At 38.2% G+C, this 19547-nt stretch overlaps 1 protein-coding gene across 3 annotated transcripts in view; it reads right to left on the reverse strand.

The window, feature by feature from the left end:
- Positions 1-19547, reverse strand: part of LOC107751984 (uncharacterized) — a 50918-nt gene that overhangs the window by 8619 nt on the left and 22752 nt on the right. For all 3 annotated transcript variants that reach the window (XM_016567803.1, XM_016567802.1, XM_016567801.1), the window contains 2 exons: positions 10232-10318; positions 10037-10141 (listed from right to left, as the gene is read on the reverse strand). In XM_016567803.1, the coding sequence (XP_016423289.1) occupies positions 10037-10141; positions 10232-10318 (192 nt within the window). The remainder of the gene's footprint in view (positions 1-10036; positions 10142-10231; positions 10319-19547) is intronic.

Raw genomic sequence — 19547 nt, forward strand, 5'->3', positions numbered from 1 at the left:
CTTCCAACAGGCAGGCCTACATCCCAAACCAATCCGACCTGGAATTGGATAATTGAACATCAACACCAATGGGTTGATCTACTAATTAGGGCCAGTACTTCCCTGCAGTTTCTGAATGAAACAGGAGCACTTGTCTTTGTCTTATTATCAGTGATCAGCCATCCCCCTGTCCACTCTTCAATAGCCCCTGTCCCAGCAGATAGGCCAGGACAGAGATAAGTAAAACAATGGGTCAGGCAGCAGACCAGGCCGACTGCAGTCTTCTATCTCTGACCCCATCTCACTGCCTGCCTGGGTGTCTGCGCAGAGGATGTTGTTAAAGCAAGAGCAAACACTCAAACATCCTGTGCCAGCTCTATCACTTCCTCCTAATCTACCTCTCTCTCAGTGCTTTTTTCTCTTGTAAGTTGCTTTTGTGGATTCTTCACAAGGATTTTCACAAGTGAGTACTATGGCCTTACTCAGTGTCACATGATCCTTCAGAAACCATTCTAATACGCTGATTTTAAAGCAGTTGTGCTGCTTTATATTTTTGTGGAAATGTGGTAAATTGTTTCGGGATATAAGCCCAGAAATTGTTAAGGTGATGAGAAGAGAGAGAGTGGTGAAGAGAGAGATATTGCCCTCCTCCCATTGCTCTCTCTCTCTCTCTCTCTTTCACTCTCTGTTGACAATATGCACGCGCACTGTTTCAGGCCCAGGGAACCCTGGCAGAGGCAGGTTAATATCAGGAGCACTTGACAACAATGGAATGTTATAAAAAGGTGCAGCTGTAATAAGTTCTTTGTTGGGACCTTCCATTTCCACCACGTTATATCATTACTCATCCTGCTAACCAATTTACTGGTTGCCATGGCAACCACAGTGGGCCAAAGCCAAGAGGCAAGAGTGGAATCTCAATGGCTGTAGGGAAATAAAAAGTGGTGGACAGACAGAAGTGTATAAACTCCTCTCTTTTAAAATGTACCACGTTTTACACTCGTTTGCAAACTATTTTTTAAAAATGACCCATATTTTCTACTGTCTCATACAACAATACAGAGATAAATAATGAAAAAATGGGGGGGAAATCAAGTTGTAGTTGAAAATGAATGGAATAAAGTACAGAATTAATTAGTAAATAATTAAATAGAGTACACTGTAAGTATTTAGTCAGTTATATTTTATATAAATGTTCATGTAAACACTGAACAATAATTTTTGTATTTAGTACAGATTTATCCTTCTCTTTTAGTACCACCCATAAAAATAACGCTGGTCTAACTGTATTTTTCTTGTTGCTTTTGTTGTTTGGCCAGCAACTCTTCCAAGCATCCATGTCCACGTGGCTACACCAGGCATGCTGGGATACACGTAACCGCGGTCCGCCTGTGGAGGTATGCGGGGCCGGGCCGGTGGGCGTGTGGTGAAATCCAGTTCACCTAAGCGCACAGGTCAGCACTGGCCGGTCAGCAGCTGCTGCCTGGCCGCGGTCCCACGCTTCCCAGGCTGGGGGGAGGATTGACAGGTCAGTAATAAAATCAGGCGCCCTGGCTGAGCTCAGAGCTGCCCATTGTTCGAGGGCCAGGCCCGCTGCTGCTGTTTACTCTCTCCCATATGCATTATTCAGCGGCCCAGGAGCTCCCAGAGAAAGGGGCCCCATTCAGGGAGCCTCTTGCCCATGTTTTGTTTTGCTAATTTTCAATTAAAATAAACCATGGCACTAAGGGGGGAGTAAGAGGGCACAAGGGAAAGATAGTCCCACAACTATTTACCCTGTGACGTCTAAAGGGATTAGGCTGATCACATAAATGACAATAAAACACTACTTATTGAGTATTATGTCAGTGACATATCTGTTATTTTAAATCAGGGGTAGACTGTGAGACAATGAGGTGTGATGCTGTTTCAGTTTGGTCACATTCAACAGGGGATGTCTGAATCACTTTTGCACACTAATAAGCCTGAGAGTCCAAAACTCTGTCTGTATTATGTGCTGTCCTTTTATAATAATCATAAGGAAATGGCATACAGTGTTAAGTGATGGATTTTTAATCTATTGCTTAAATTGAGATAATCAGAAAATCAATATATGTTCTAAATTTAAAACCAATACAGTTCGATATATATATATATATATATATATTTGGGGTCAGTAAGCGGTCATTACAACTGATCAATAAAGACATTTATAATGTTACAAAAGATTTCCGTTTCAAACAAACACTGTTCTTTTGAATTTTCTATTCATCAAAGATTTCTATATATATATTTTAAAAAAAGTGTATCACGGGCTTCCACAAAAATATTAAGCATCACAACTGTTTTCAACACTGATAATAATAAGAAATGTTTATTGAGCACCAAATCATCATGATTTCTGAAGGATCATGTGACACTGAAGACTGGAGTAATGTCCAGAAAACAAAGTAAAATATATTAAAACAGAAAACATTTAAAATTGTAATAATATTCCACAATATTACTGTTTCACTGTATTTTTAAACAAATCCAGCCTAACTTAAAACCGTTGATTTATCAGATAATCGACAATAATAAAGATTTGATAATAGATTGGGTTTATACGCATTGATTTTTGATTGAACATTTAGCTTAATAAACGTTTTAACCTGCAGAAAGACGGCATGACCTGCAGATCATTAAATATCAGCATCCCTGACACCATGGGCTAATCAATAAGTGCAATGATAGGTTTTTATTGTTGGGTTTTTTCACACAGGAGGGGGCTACACTAACCCAGAGAGGCTGTGGACAGATGCAGTGACAGTGGGGAGTGAGGAAAGTTAAAAATTCACCACACATCTGTTACTCTGCCACAGAGTGGACTCTCAGGCACCTACCCCCGCTGTCTGCCGGCTTGCCCGCCTGCCTGGGTATGTCTGTCTGTCTGTCTGTCTTCCTGCCTGCTCCCCTTAATATGTGACTGCATGCTGTCCACCTGTCTCTCTGAGTTTGATTGACTTGCTGTTAACCTGCATGTGTCTTCTCTGCATGCTCACCACACTGTCAGCCTTACTGACCAACTGCTTCCTGTTGCACACATGTGTTCTCATCCCTCTTAATGAGTGAGCTCATCTTCAACCCGCACAGCAACTTCAATCACCCGCCTAACGAACCCTGCATTTTGGTAACCGTCTCCTGCCAAGAGTCAGATGAACATTTATATTATATTCAGTTTTAATTATAGCTAAAAAGACCAATCTAATTCAATCAGGAGGGCAGTATAATTAATTCTTTCAGTCATTTAGAGCTCTGGCCTGCCTCTCATTATGCCAGTTTTAACAATTGTTTGCTTTAATACCCAAATTCAATTCCATCTCACATTTTCAAACGGACTTGGAGGAGGTTTTCAAGATTTTAAGCAAGTTTATTAAAACATTTTTAGTTGTGTATCATATGTGATACATCAGGTTTTTATGGCTCATATAGCAGGATACAGAACATATATGATATAGAATATGGAGTTCATACTCAAGGAGGAAAAAACACCTAAGAGGCTCAAATTGGGCAAAAATGTGCAATTTGGTGCATTTGCTGATATTTATATGGCCAAAAAGTAAGATGAAATTTTTATAGGTTGTAATGTAAATCAATGAAATCTTTATAACAATATAACAGGTTACTTTTTATTATTATAGGTTACTATTTATGTTCTCTACTTGTTATCTGGTGTCTTAAAGAGCTACTAACACTATTTTGTTGTTCTGTACCATTGGTGCATACAATGACAATTCATACTTGCATAAAATGTACACTGTATAAATACCAGTTGTCATTCTGTATTTCACAATAGTATGTCTTATAAGATGGTATTTAAATGCATAGTTTTATCATCAAAGTTCTGTAGTTTTAGTAATGCAATGCAATACAATGTTAATTTGTAAGTGTACAAAGAAACGTTGCTCAAAAACCTAATGTACTATTTCAAAGCAAAAAGACATGTGAACCATGACCCGAAGGTGAACGTTTTTACTAAATGGACTTTTACTTGCTAAAATAAGTATCAATCAAGTATCAATCAGATGACAGAAGGCATGTAGAATATTGTGTAAAACAGGTATTTCAGAAGTTTTGATGATGTTCATAATTTAAAGGCCTTAGAAATGTATCATATACTGTATGATACAATATTTATAAAATTGTATCTCTAAAGGTGTTTTAAACTTCATGTTGCTAGCAACACCAAAGTCATGAGTTTGATTCCTAGGGAATACATAGACGTATGAAAAGTATACTTTGAATGTTACTTATTATAAGGGTTTGACAAATGCATTCAAATTAAAACAAAGTTGCTTGAGAGCATTTAGAGTCGTTCCACCTGTCATCTCTATAAACAACAGCATGAATCACATGTCTATCCTTTTCTTCAGACTGTAATCCTGAGTCCTCTCATCTCTTCAGGACCCTTTGTATGGTAGCAGTTTTCTTCGCAGATAAGATGTAGATAACGGAAAAAAGTGAGGACCTTCAGATGGGGAACAGAGAAGTTCAGGAGCGGAGAGGAGTGCATGTCCTCTTGGGATAGCTGAATGGGCTTCATCCCCCGCTGGGTGCAGGTGAGCACTCGAGGCAGGCTCGCACCTGCCCTCTTTGTTCCTGACTGATGGGTTTACAGCGAGAGGGATCTGTCTGCCTTGTAAAGCCAGCGGGCTGTGGGGCAGTAAAGCCTAAATGCTGTCAGAGCTTTGTGTGAGGGTGTGAAAGTGTATGTGAGGCCCTGAGAGACAGGACAGATCATCAGGGAGCATCTCACAATACAGACAGACTGATAAAAACAATTACGCTCCTGTAGAGGATTCCCAGACTAAACAGAGTCATTAAAGCCAAAAAAATAAAAGCAACACTGAACTGCTATATACGTAAAGAGAGGTTTAACGTTTAGAGAGTGGGGTCAGCTGGGCCGCTTTATACTTAAGTTGACCTCTAGGCAAGAGAAAAAAAATGTATAATGATTATGTCTAATTATATTTGATGATGCCTAATATTAACAGAATTGCAAGGAAAGTGGCTATAACATAAGGCCAGAGACACCAGTGGCACAATTTACCCCGCATTAGGGTAATCTGTGTCATATCAAGTGGTAAATTATTTGAACCATTTACATTTTAAATCAAAAGAATTTTAAAGAATAAAATCTGAAAAAATGTACTAATGCATTTTTATACAAAGATATCTGTAGTGTAGTGAAACATCGTTCAACATTATGTAATAGTGTTAAAGTTTCTTATCACTAGTTAAGCCTTAATTAAGCCTCAAGTCATTTCATTTTGACATTTTCATCATTTTTTATCAGTAAACAAGACTTTATATCCCGTTATTTTTTTTCATTCGTAAATATATCTTGATTTACAATTTTTTTTATATTTGTACTGAAAAACAAAACAAAGATCCTGAGTAATAAAATCTTTTTTTTTTTTGCAATATATAGAACTTTTTTTTTTATTTTTTTACATAAAACTAATTGTACCTTCCATGTAGAACATTTCTGACATGCAAAAAAAAAAACATTGTTACTTTTCTCAATTCCATGCAGCTATATGTGGTCTTTCTATATGCATGGTCATGTGACAAAGACATATACAGCTTGCTAGATTAGATTAATGTATCTTTCCTACCGACACATCTTACCCCACTCTCACCTACATGCGAAAACACATTTTAAAAAACTGTGAAAGTTTATTTTTTGAGGTCTCACTGACCAACACCCAGCCCAGTGTTCAGTACTAGTGCTCAGCGCTCTTCCTGTTACTGTCAGTGTCTGATTTCACACCTCTAATGATTGCGCACTGTTTACAGTGCCTCCTTTATTCTTTGCATGGTCACATTACTATTGCCTCAGAGAAAGCACACAGCGCACACACCACAGCATACACACACAGACAGGCCATCGATATGAAATAGTTTTTTGCTAATATGCCAGGCTTCTTTAATTCAGTGACAGTGTCTTAAAATGAAAGGACATGAAGATTGTGACACTCAGCGGTTTCTAACACGAAGGCCCCTGACAGACATCACACCATCACACATCACACATGAAAATGACGCTACAAAAATAAGCACCCACACTTATGTTTAATTTATACGATTCTCTCAGGATATCATATATCACTGATAAGAACCAAATTACGTGACTGAAAGGAAGGCTAAGAGTAGCTTCACGATTCAAAATCTGTGCTTTTTTTGGCAAGGGCATCTTAGAAACCAATTACCACACAAGAAATAGATCATTATTTCTTCTGAGCAGAGAGGCTTGGGGGGTGGGGGGCAAAGGTGGTTGCTAAAAGGATGGGTAGGGTTTTTTTTAGATTGAGAGCAGCACAATAAAGACATAATCATCTCCCCCTCAACTTTTCCTATCCAACTTTCAGATTTTAATTTGCCGTCTGTGAAGTGGTACCTAATTTACTTTCGCCTCATCCCTTCAATGCGCCATTGTTACGGCGGCAGAGACTCAGAGTTTCCTCTCTTAGCTCACCTCGGCGTGAAATTGGTTTAATGAAGCTGAAAGGTATGAAGCTCTCACAACACTGCGGATTCCAGCGACACTGCTTCATCACCCCCTCACGCCCCCCAAACTCACATTACGCCCACAAGTTATAAAGCAGCGCATAAAAGGTCGCTATCTCTTACATTACATCAGTGGATATTGTTGTCCCTTTCAGAGTGCCAGCGCTCAGGCGAACCGCCGAGTGACAAGCTGAGGCCGTCGGTCTCAGGGACATGCACTGTGTACTTCAGATTCATTTGAAGAATCATATCGCTCTGAATCAAACTCAAGAACCAAACACACATCGATCAGTGTGTTTTCCACCTTGGAGCATCCCGTCATTTCCCTGCATGCAGTGACCCTGTGAAACACGTTCTCACATTACCGTTCTGACTGGGTGTGACTCTTGTGAGAATGCAATGGAAGTACTAGAAGATTATTTTGAGTGTGTTTGCTTGTGTGTGTTTGCTTGTGTGTGTATGCTTGTGTGTGTGTGTGTGTGTGTGTGTGTGTGTTATATTAATATGATCTCCTCATGGCATATCATTTACAGCTTCTTGCCCTTCTTTTGGACAATCGCATGAAAATGCATCCGTAACTGAATATTCAGGTCTGTTCTGGTTTCAGTCCTGTTTCAGGACCTGCAGGGAATTGGACATGAGAAGAAAAACAATGAACAAATACCAGAGGACTGCATAGATTTGTGTGTGTGGAAGTTTTGCTGTCCTTATGGGGACAGACTTTCTGAAAAACAAACTTGCGTCCCCACAAGGAAAAAATGTTTATGAAGGGAATAAATTATGTCTTCATTTGTATCTCAAATGGGTTAAGATTATTGTGCAAAAAGTATAATTAACTTAGGAAATGTAAATAGGAAGTCCACGCTTTATAAAACATTGTGAATGTGTGTTAAAAAAGAGGCCCCCTGGAATAAAGAGAATCCCACAGGGATTTGCAAAGAGTTTCTCTGAATAAAACCTTTCTTAAACAGTATTTTTGTCTTATTTTTCAGCAAAAAATATCTAATCATCCTTAAAACGGTATACATTTACCTGGAAAGCAAAACCGTGTCTGTATTTATTTAACCTCACTACATTTTGATGTAGATATTTGGGACTTCTTGAGGAGAGGTAAAAATAAAGAATGGTAAAATGAATAAATAATTTTATATATATATATATATGTGTGTGTGTGTGTGTGTGTGTGTGTGTATTTGTTTGTTTAATGAATATACAGTAATATACTATAATAGTAATACAGTAATATTGTGACAATTTAAAATAACTGTTTTCTATTTCAATATATTTTCAAATGCAATTTATTCCTGTGATGGTAAATCTTGATTTATTTACTATTCATATATGCATCAAAACTAAATTTCGGTAATGGTTAACCACAAATTGGCAATTGGAATAAGTAAACAATATTTAACAATTTAAATAAATAATCTTTAAATAAAGATAAATTCTGAATTAGCTGATCTTGTTTTAAGGATGTTCACATATTTGTTTTTCTCAAAAACTGTGTGTGTGTGTGTGTGTGTGTGTGTTTGTTTGTTTAATGAATATACAGTAATATACTATAATAGTAAAACAGTAATATTGTGACAATTTAAAATAACTGTTTTCTATTTCAATATATTTTCAAATGCAATTTATTCCTGTGATGGTAAATCTTGATTTATTTACTATTCATATATGCATCAAAACTAAATTTCGGTAATGGTTAACCACAAATTGGCAATTGGAATAAGTAAACAATATTTAACAATTTAAATAATCTTTAAATAAAGATAAATTCTGAATTAGCTGATCTTGTTTTAAGGATGTTCACATATTTGTTTTTCTCAAAAACAAGACAATAATGCTAATTAAGAAAATGATTTTTTTGTGTGTGATGACATTGTCATGGTCAATTACAAGTCACAGTTTATATGACTGCCAAAAACATCTAAAAGAACACAAACTTTATCATCAGCGATAAATCATTTGAACACAGGAGAGTGAAACTGTTTTCACTAGGGGAGTTTACTACATTTACTTGGACTTTACAACCACTTTGATGGCATTTCTAGCCTCTTCCAGAGAAAAGCACTGAAAAAAAGATTCCCTAAATTGTCACCATTATCATCTTATCATCTGTAAGCCATCGCGCAAAACAGCCTTTAAGAAAAGGAAATTGTTCAAAACACTGTTCCCTGTGTCTGCCTTCATTTGATGCAGGCAGAAATGAGAGCGACCATTCAAACACACATGCACACACTAAATTGTGCAGCTAAACTGAGCATTTAGCCTCTAACTGAGCTAAACGCTGTTCTGCGGGGAAGGCCAGTCAGTGAGATTAGCAGTGTTTCCCAGCAGGAGTGCTATCTTATACAGGTAATTACTCAATTCTCAGCAAACACGCAGATGTCTAACAATACAAACTGAGAAAAAGACAGAATACAGCTGAAAAGATGGTTTTAAAAAAAATTCACACCTTACAGACACATTTATATGAGCACTTCATGTGGACTGACTGGGTCCACTAAGGGAAGAATGAGTCCTCTGTTACGGTAAATGCACTTCCCTAATATTGCAGGAGTGTCCAGTTATAACTGCTTGAGTACAAATGTGTCATGTAAATATCAAACCCATTAAAAATGAAACACATCAATTATAATAACCATTTTCTCTGATTTTACAGAGGAAGGTATCAAGTGTAAAAAAATCTAGATGCAGAAAGAAACACATTTTAGCTTCTCGTGCTGTCAAGAGCTCAGTTCAAATCATGTGTTTCCACTCATCGCCACTGGTTTGCGCTAAAGAGAGCAGAACTGATGGAGAAAATCATCTTGCTTAATGATTCAAACTCATAGTTGTAAACAAAAACACCAAAACTATATTTTAATGTTAACCATTTGCAATTAGACCGGGATTTTCAACAGGGGGCCTGTGACCTCTAGGGGGTCCTAGTTATTTCTTTTATTGTTTAATCATTAACTCTTTTTTTTTGTAAAAATGAAATGTTTTAAACAAAAATACAATATTAGGTTAATTACAACCAACGCTAAAATTCAGCTAAATGTTTTGTTATGTATCCCACATTAAATTGTAGGCCTATTACTTAAAATTTCATCTATGATTATTTACATGTTTCGTAACACTTTACAATAAAGTTTAATTTATTAACATTAGATAACTACATTAGTTAACATGAACTAACTCTATCTTAGTTAATGTTAATTATTTCAGTACTTATTAATGCATTTATTACAGTTGTATTTTTATTAACTAATGCTGACAAAAATTAATAAATACTGCAAAAAGTATTGCTCATCGTTAATGTTAGTTAATGCATTATCTAACGTTAACTAACGGGACTTAAAACTAAAGTGTCACCCAGTGTTTTTTCAATGTAAGCATCACAATAAATAAATAAAATAAAAAAACATGATTATGGTTTAGACATAGTATTATAGGCCAGGCTTAAAATTATCATTGAATTTCCTTTTTCTAAAGGCCTTTGGGTTAGCAGATTAATTTCATGTTCAAAAATTAACTTAAGTACCTGTCGTATTTGAGTAAATTTCTATGTGAATTGGGTGCAGTGGGCAGGACGCAGCTTGTCCACCAGGCAGACAGATGATCCCGGTAAGAGGGGGGCTCAGTGTCCCTAACAAAAGCAAACAGGAACAGAAACCCTTTACACACAAGACAAACAGAGTAATATCAAATGAACACTGAATATACACGTCTGGCTCACCTGTTTTGTTGAGCTCAATGCATTTAAATATAGAAGTGGGGTGGACCAGTAACTGTGCCATCATGGTGGTATAAGACCTGTAAATCACTGAAAGTCAAACATTTATGTAATTAGATATTAAAAGAACACTTTAGGAAAGATTTCAATGGTACAACATTCATTACGAGATACATACAAAATATTACTTACACTGCTGAGGAACTGCTTTGTTTCAAATGTCCTTTACAAACAAAGAAGTGCTAAAAATTTCTCTGATACGGGAATATGGTTATCATTCAGTACTACGGTATGAGCACCCAATACCATGACTGTACCACAGTACTTTTTTTTTTGTGAGGGATAACGCCATGAGAATGTCCCAGAGAAGAGTTTAAACAGGTTATAATACACTGACAGTGTATAAGCCGAGGAGAACATCCCAAACTGTGATCTAGTTAACGCACTGCTGTGCCGACCCACCCAATGAGCTCGTTTAAACACTTCCTCCCCCTCACACAAGCACCTGCCAGTGGACACACACCTGGCTCATGGCAGTCTCCCACAGAGAGGCCCTGTGGTTCTCCACGTTCAGACCGCATGGGCTCAAACTAACACACACCCGGACACACACTCACACAGGCAGCACAAATCCCCCTGAGACAGCCTGCCGTGAGCTAATGAGGAATTAGAGAGGACTAGGACAGCTTTACTGGGGTTTACCTCATGAGAATGATTCACAGACAGACCCAGAGGCCACAAAATGCATACACACTCAAACACAACACACACATGCATGCTCACACGCACAGATGCATGCTCAGGCAAAAATATAGATACACACACTCTCACCCACCCATGGAATCAAATCTTATTGCTTATAGACATAACTTTGTTCGTACCGCAGCTATGCACACCAAAACAAACATGCAGACCTGCATGCACGTACGTGCAGTTTTATCCAGAAATTAGTTTTGAAGCAAATGCAAACAAATCTAACTGACTCACATTGGGTGTACACCCCATACTGTGCCATTTGAAGAATCACAACATCTTCAATCAAAAATAATTATTATAAAAATGAGGATACATGTGTTGTGGCTGAAGCAGGACCACAGGAGGTTTCAACATGTATGGACAAATATATTAGCATTGTTGTTTTTACGGTTCTGTAAAATATTATTATTATTATTATTATTAAATACACCATTTTTTTATTTTACAGTGCAGTATTATTATTACTACAGTATATCTCTGTGTTTGTTTAATTCTTATATTTAAATACAGATAATATTTAAATAACAATAAAATATATACATATTAATGTTTTTGAAACATGGCTGCATTTATTCGATCAAAAATAAAAAAGTAATATTGTGAAATATTACTAGAATTCAAAATAACTGTTTATATAAATATATGTTTTAATTTATTCCTGTGATAGTAAAGCTGAATTTTCAGCAACCATTACTCCAGTCTTCAGTGTCACATAAATCATTCTAATATGCTGATTTGGTACTCAGTTATTATCAATTATCATTGGTGCTCACTGCTCAAGTAGTAATAATGGTTCTTATTATCAATGTTAAAAACCATTTTTGCTGCTTAATATTTATGTGGAAACTGTTTCTTCTGGATTCTTTGATGAATAGAAAGTTCAAGAGAGCATTTATTTGAAATAGAAAGGAATAAATTACATTTTAAAATATATTTAAATAGAAAACATTTAAAATTTTAACATTACATTATATAATAATAATAACAATAATGATGATGATGATGATAAAATATCACTGTAAAAATAAATAGTAAAATAATATTACTATTTTTTATCAAATAAATGCAGACTTGGTGAGAATAAGAGAATTCTTTTAAAAACATGAAAAAGTCTTAATTATTCTACACTTTTGACTGGTATATACATATGCATATGTTATTAGGCATATAGATATTATTATGGTAAACAACAAGCAAGAGGAAAAACACTCAGTGCTGTTAGCATAGCCTTCCCCTTATACTCTCTCTTTGTCTTTTTCAGTGTGAGAACACCCTGAACAGGTATGTTACATGGAATTACAACACAGGCTCTCCTCACGCACTGCTCATTACGTGCTGTGACATATGAGGGCGGAGGGTGAGATTTGTTGATAGAGCGATTTCCAAAATCAGGATTCTGACAGGAACATGTAAGCTCTCATTCATCTTTCATACATGACCGGGGAAAAGGGGGCTGAGTAAGGTGTTTTATGTAATAGAAATGGGTGTGTGTGTGTGTGTGTGCGCGTAAGAGAGAGAGTGATAGTAAGAGTTTAAATATAGTTACCTAACTCTACATATTACGTTTGTGTATCTGCATTCTTGTCTGATGTTCTTAATGCACAAACAGGTCTGTGTGAGATCATGTGTGACAGCCTGGGAATCATGGGAGGTAGTTGACATATGATGTGATTGACAGGCTGACAATCATGCATGCTTTCAGCAGTATTTGTGTTTGTGGCACGGGTGCATGATTGAGTGATTTTAAAGATGAAGCTGAAATAAGTATGCATGTGTAAGTCTGCATGAGTGTGTGTTTGTGTGTGTGTGAGTATTAAGCCATGTCTGCAGGCTGAGGCGGAGGACAATTGGCAGCAGGACTGGCACGTCTGTCAGGTCTCCACCTGCAGAAAGATCAGGAAATGACCCACACCCAAACAGAGAGTTAGCCTTAGAACACGCTGACTAAACCCAGTTTAACTCTCTCTATTGCATTTAGCTTGTATGTTAATGGTGATCTTGTTCCTATTTTTGGCTGATTATAGACAGGTAGACAAGCAGATAGACAGGCAAACAGACAGACGAGAGATAGACAGAGAGAGACAAACAAGAGATAGATAGATAGATAGATAGATAGATATACAGACAGACAGACACACACTGTGTTTAAACACTGTGGTATCAAATGTGCACACATTCTAATTTGTTACACTGTTTATTTAAGTTTCAATTGTCTTCATGTTTTCTTCTCTTATTTTGATCTTTTCATTGCTATTATTATATTTTTCCACATATATTCCAAGCTTTGGCAATATTGTATTTTTTACAGTCATGTCAATAAAGCAATTTTGGAATTGGTATTGGAAAATTGACAGACAGACAAATAGACGATAGATAGATAGATAGATAGATAGATAGATAGACAATTTTTGATATATTTTCAAAATCCTTTGCTCTATTTAAGAAAAAAAAAAAGAAAGGTATTAATCTACAAAAGCAATAAACCTCTCGTGAATGGATGGTGATCCTAAACTTCCTCAACTTCCCAACTAACCGTACAATACTTCAAAGCAGAATGATGTCAATCTGGCCTTTCATTGATGGCGTGTTTACATCAGGCGTATACAGGCCTTTCATGTGAACCAGATGCAGAAGCTCTGTGTTTGTCATTTCTGCGCCCTGCCTCATGTATTCTAGGTGAAGACTAACAAAAAGAGAAAACCATCAGCATTCAGGGTCTATTATTTTCCCACAATGGGTCTGGTACATTCCTCCTCCTACTCCTTTCTCAAACAGACAGCCGAGAGAAAGTGTGGATTAAAAAAGAAAACACAAGATGTTGTTGTGGTGGCCCAGGTTTGCTCAGCTGTGTTGCATTTTAGCCCCACCTAGGAGCCCAAACCCAACACAACATCTTCATTTCTCTCTCTCTCTCTCTCTCTAGCACATTTACAGTTGATATTGCCCATGAACAAGACCTGAAAATCAGGTTAGTGCAGTGTGGGGCGAACGTAACAGTTAAGGACGGCCGTAAACTGGGGAACTGAGGATTACGAAAGAGAGAGAGTGTGAGGTTCACTGCCCCAAACATACAAACACACACACACACACACACAGAGACCTTTCCACCCACTTTCATGAGCATATGAAAGACGGAAGAGCAACAAAGATTCATAAAGTATACATAATCCTTATAATAATGCATGGACCCTCTTTCTTTGAAGCAGTTCTTCGCTGTTTGTTCCTTTTGTGGAAACACCCTGTCCTGTGGCGTATATACTTGCAAGAAATATGCAGATAATTACAATTCAGCAGAATTACAAGACTCGGTTTTAAGTGTTGATTGAATATGAAACTAAGTTACAGGAGGCTGTTTTGAAATGTACATATAAGTATATATTACTATATATAGGTTCACATGTCTGAGACCAGTAGTGAAAATGCTTTTAAATTTGGGTGAAAAATTATAATGAATTGAAAACTTCTTTGTTTTTTGACACACATTAAATGTAAAATCTCGTGAGCATCTTGAGCTTCAGTGGAAACAAGAACATCTGACCGTCTGTATAAAGAGTAACATAACATGTTACAAAGTGACTTATTTAATTAGTGACCTAGAAATAGTGCAGAATCTTTTATTTTATATTCGTTATGTCATAATATTTTTTTTTCTTCAGTTTGTCTGAAATATTCTGTTTATTCTATGTTTAAATCCTTCAGGGTCATCTAAGACTTTTGGATTCCATATACATATAAATGCTCATCCACCTACAATCCTACTGGCTCTTCAGGCTTTGCCCAGACATAAGTGGGGAAGACATTTTTTAGGATTAGAGGTAATAGTTTAAAAATCTGATACTGAAAAACCTACACTTGTTAGCCACTAACTTAAACAGTCTCCCAATGTCTATGCCTATTACAACTCTGCATGTTTTCTTGAAAATTCAGGAGAGCCATTAAGTAAATTGAAAATAAATAAATGCACTGTTTCTTAAGAAGGACTTTGAGAGGATTGATATTTGTTTTAATATAACCCTACTTCTTCACATCTACAACAGCACAGTATATCTCAGAAGCAATGTTTTGTAAGATGTAGCAGAACCTCAATACTGTTGTCAGTCTATCATGAATACTGGGATCAAAATTCATCCAGTTTACCAAAATAGAAGAGAAACCCAACATGGAGAACTATGCTCATAAATGTCATTGAAAATGTATCTTCTTGTGTTTAGGTAGTGGTAAACAGCAATACAAATAAAGGCTTGACCACTGGAACTCAGGCTTATAAAAGCTCATTTGCAAGTAGTGTCAAAGTAGTGCCCTCTTCTAGCGTCAACGCCAAATAATCTCACTAACAACGTTCCAACTATTTCTTGATCATTTCACTCTCCAGTTGCGGCATTGATGAATCTGGCCGTAACCTCGACAAATTGGCTACAATTTCCTGTTCAAGTAATCATAGTTTGCCATTTCAAGGGCTCATTCAAAATCATTAGAATGAAAGCTCGCCTGTGCTTTTCCTGTTATTCTTATCAAACGAAGAGAGAGCGACCTCAGAGCACACCCCGGCCTCACACACGCTGCCTCCACCCTGCAAGCGAATGCTAACAACAGCTCAATCTATGTGCCATAAAGAAAACAATGCAGGGTAATCGTTCCTCAGACAGGAGTCCAGTTAGGCCAATCAGCAGGGGAATCATCTGGAGAGCAGGGGGCTTCAGACACACTGATTGCGAGGTGATTTATCTGGAGGGATAATGACTCCACGGGTCAGGCCTGCCGGGAGAACGCTAGGCTGACGAGCGACATTCATGCTCACCTCTGGCCCGGCACACATACACACCTTTGGGTGGTGGCATCTTTATCTCTGTCGTACGTTGTCTTGGGCACCCGAATTGTTGCCCCGAGGGTCTTACAGCAGCAAATTCAAACCTCCCCTTTCATTTCACATCACAAAAGATGGGGAAAGTCACCCAGTGAGCCACTTCCTACCGCACCAGAACAAACAGAGGGCAAGGAGACCAGTAGATAGCCAAACAGATGGGACGGGTGATTTTTTTTTTTTTTCAAATGTAAAGTGTATGCGCTGGCCGGTGTATGTGTGCGTAAGGAGAGGTGGGGGTTGCGAGTGTGTGTTTTGGGGGTAATAGCATCAAGTGGACTCTGTATGGATCCTCTCTTTGATGTGCTGAAGATACCTTGCATCTGAGAGGGCAGAGGAAGGGCAGAACGAGGAAGAGGGTTCATCAAAGACCAGCCCCTGGCTTTGTGAACTTCCAGCCCACAGGGCAGAATCAGAGCTCCCCATGACTACAAGCCATTCGGATGTTAACTTGAACATCATCATTGAGAAAGGCACCCAGAGCCGCTCAATGGACGACCCAACTGGTATAGTGACTTAGGTATGCTTGGGGTCCCAGAATCCGCAAGCCAAGTAATATCAAGTCAAATCAGCCGTTATTCTCAATGAAACCATATTTGAAAATGGCAGAGTAAAATTTAATCTGTTACAGGTCCTGCTGGAAATTTTGCATACAACTATTTTGAACTTTAAGACAGTAACCACAGTTGACACACAACACTGCCTGACAAAATAAAATAAAAATTTGTATACTAGAGTAATGGCAACATTTATGAGATGCAAGCATGCAAAATAGTCATAATTATGAGATATAAAATCACGATCATGAGAAATTAAGTTGCTGTGAAATATTAAGTTTGAAGTTGGTAAAAAAAAAAAATTTTTGGAAAGAAGTCTTTTGCTCAGTAAAAATAGAAATATTGTGAAATATTATTACAATTTAAAATTGCTGTTTTCTATTGTAATATATTTTAAAATGTAATTTATTCCTGTGATTGCAAAGCTGAATTTTCAACATTATTAGTCCAGTCATCAGTGTCACATGATCCTTCAGAAATCATTCTAATATGCTGATTTACAAGAAACATTTCTTATTATTATCAGTGTTCAAAACAGTTGTGCTGCTTTTTGTGGAAACCAAACTAAAAGAAAAATCAGGATTCTTTGATGAATTTATTAGCATTTGTTTGGAAGAAAAATCTTTTGTTATATTATACATTTTTACTGTCAAGTTTGATTAATTTTAATGTATCCTCCTTGCCGAGTAAAAGTTTTAATTAATTAATTTTTCTCTCTTAAATAAGTCTTACTGACCCCAAACTTTTGAACAGTATTATGTATTTGCAATTGCAAGAAATAAAATCACAATAACAAGAAACAGCAATATATAAATATATAAAAAGTCAGACAGTAAGATATAAAGTAGTAATTGTGATGTACAGAAGTCATATTGTGAGTTATAAAGTTGCAATAATTTATATTATTTATTATGTGTCTATACACAAAACCAACACTGCTTCAAATGTCAGTCCTTCAAAAATCCTTTGATGCATTTCAGACTTCTTGCATTACCACATTTTACTGTTCAAAACAGTGCAAAATTCATCTCAAACTTGACTCATTAAGTTTACAGCTCTGCCTGTATAGTGTGCACCAATTTCTCCAGAGGGGTTGGGATGGGAAAGAGGGGTGTTTTTCGGAGGTGGGGACAGGGGTTATGGATGGGGTTTGGGGGGCTGAGTGGATCTATTTAGCCCTCAGCGGCAGAACGCCCCCTTTACCCCCCCACCATCCCTTCCCTCCCCCGGGCTTTGTATTCCCTGAGCCCCACTCCTCCCTCTTTTGTCACCCGGCCATTCCGCTTTGCTTAGCATACACAATGGGAGCTCAGTGCTCGGGTTCCTGACGCTGCATTCTGCCTGCGCGCTGGGGAGCGAACACGGCCAAGCTGGGCGGACTGGGGGAGGGTGGGGGGAGATACTGGGAGCCAGGAACACTTTTTGACTAAATGCCACCCTGCCCCCCCTCCCAAATACCACCCTCACCAGCCTCCTGATACTTACCAAACACATACACACACATACACAGATGGAGCGCACAAAACAAGTGCCATCCGACCAGACCATGGCACTCGGCAGAAAACTACCACCCTCACCATGCTCCTGATACTTACCAAACACATACACACATACACAGATGGAGCGTACAAAACAAGTGCCATCCAACCAGACCATGGCACTCGGCAGAAAAACAACCCTAAACAAACAAGTGTTCCCATCATGCCAGCTGTAACTCTCTGTGCTGCGATGGCTCAACTGGAGCGTGACTGAGCCTGACTACATATGTGTTCTCTTTATCTCTCCAGCGGGCTCCCGGGCACCGGGCCCATGCGAAATTTAAGACCTGGCCCTCGGAGACTTCGTCAGAAAATTAATCCACAATGCAGGGGCGCGAGTGTGTTCATTTGAAACAATTAAACTATTTCACGCCCCTTGATAAATCAATCCAAGGAGACATGTGTTTGTGTTATGTCAAATTAACAGGGAGTTCGTTTCCAAACGTCCATAAGAAGCATCTTTCGAATTAAGCATTGGCATTACCAACAACAACAAAACACATCTCACTCAAATGAGGGCCTACCCCAAAATAATTTACTATTTTTTTCCGATAAAATAAAGGTCCAACAGACATTATATGGACAAAGAAAAAACACTGAGACATTTTGCTAAATATCTTCTTTTGTGTTCCACAAAAGAAAGTAAGCCATACAGATTTGGAACAAAACGTTTTTTGTTTTTTTTTGGATGAACTATCTCTTTAAGATAAAATGCCATATGACCTGTTTTGACCAATACTTTAAGAGATGCCAGAGTCTTTGGCACATGATGGAGTGACTACAGGTGCATCCTCGCCAGTCCCGTCCCAAACATCTGCGTCTGGTGCCTGTACCCCACCAGCCTACTGAACGCACAAACGCACTGTCACACATGCTCACACGAACATACACACGACCCCAGAGATGGATCTGTCTCAGTGGGCACAGCGCTCACCAACTAGGCAGCATGAAGAGAGAGGGGTGGTCTGTCGTCTCTGTGTGCAAGTACGTGTATGAGTGAGAAACAGAAGGTAAGTGTGTGTGTGTGGGGGGGGGGTTCAGTTTGAGTTTCAAAGCCCTGCTTGTTCGCCTATATTTCACACCACAGTGACATCTTAAAAACCAGACAGGCCTGGTTGCTTTGCCCTCTTTTTTCACATTCAGAGGGAAAAGACAGAAGCTGGGGAGACTGTAGGAGGGGGGATTGAAATATATGTAAATAGCCCCCAAAGGGGATCCGAATTTTATGAGTTCAAAAATTTAGTTCAACCAACCTGAATAATCAAATGTGGGAACAAAAAAGTACCCCCACCCAACTTACTAGCACTAACATCTCATAGTCCCCCAAACCCCACACATACACTCTCTCACAGCCTCATTTCTCCAGCTATCAACAGCCCGCGGTCATATAGTGTAATAGTACATGAGATCAGGCTCCACATGAATGAGACGAGAGGAAGATGAGGAAGGATTTTGAGGAAGGTGGAAGCTGACTTCATACCTGATCAGGCAGCACAGCCGGCTCCTGATTACAACACCATTTTCCCGGCGGGCCCTCTGCCTCATCCAGCACCTCTGAATATGGAGCAGACGGGCAGCCAATCACAGAGCGACTCTCTCTCACCTAA

Source organism: Sinocyclocheilus rhinocerous, unplaced genomic scaffold (assembly GCF_001515625.1).
Source record: "Sinocyclocheilus rhinocerous isolate Xijiao unplaced genomic scaffold, SAMN03320098_v1.1 scaffold662, whole genome shotgun sequence".
Taxonomy (NCBI): Eukaryota; Metazoa; Chordata; class Actinopteri; order Cypriniformes; family Cyprinidae; genus Sinocyclocheilus; species Sinocyclocheilus rhinocerous.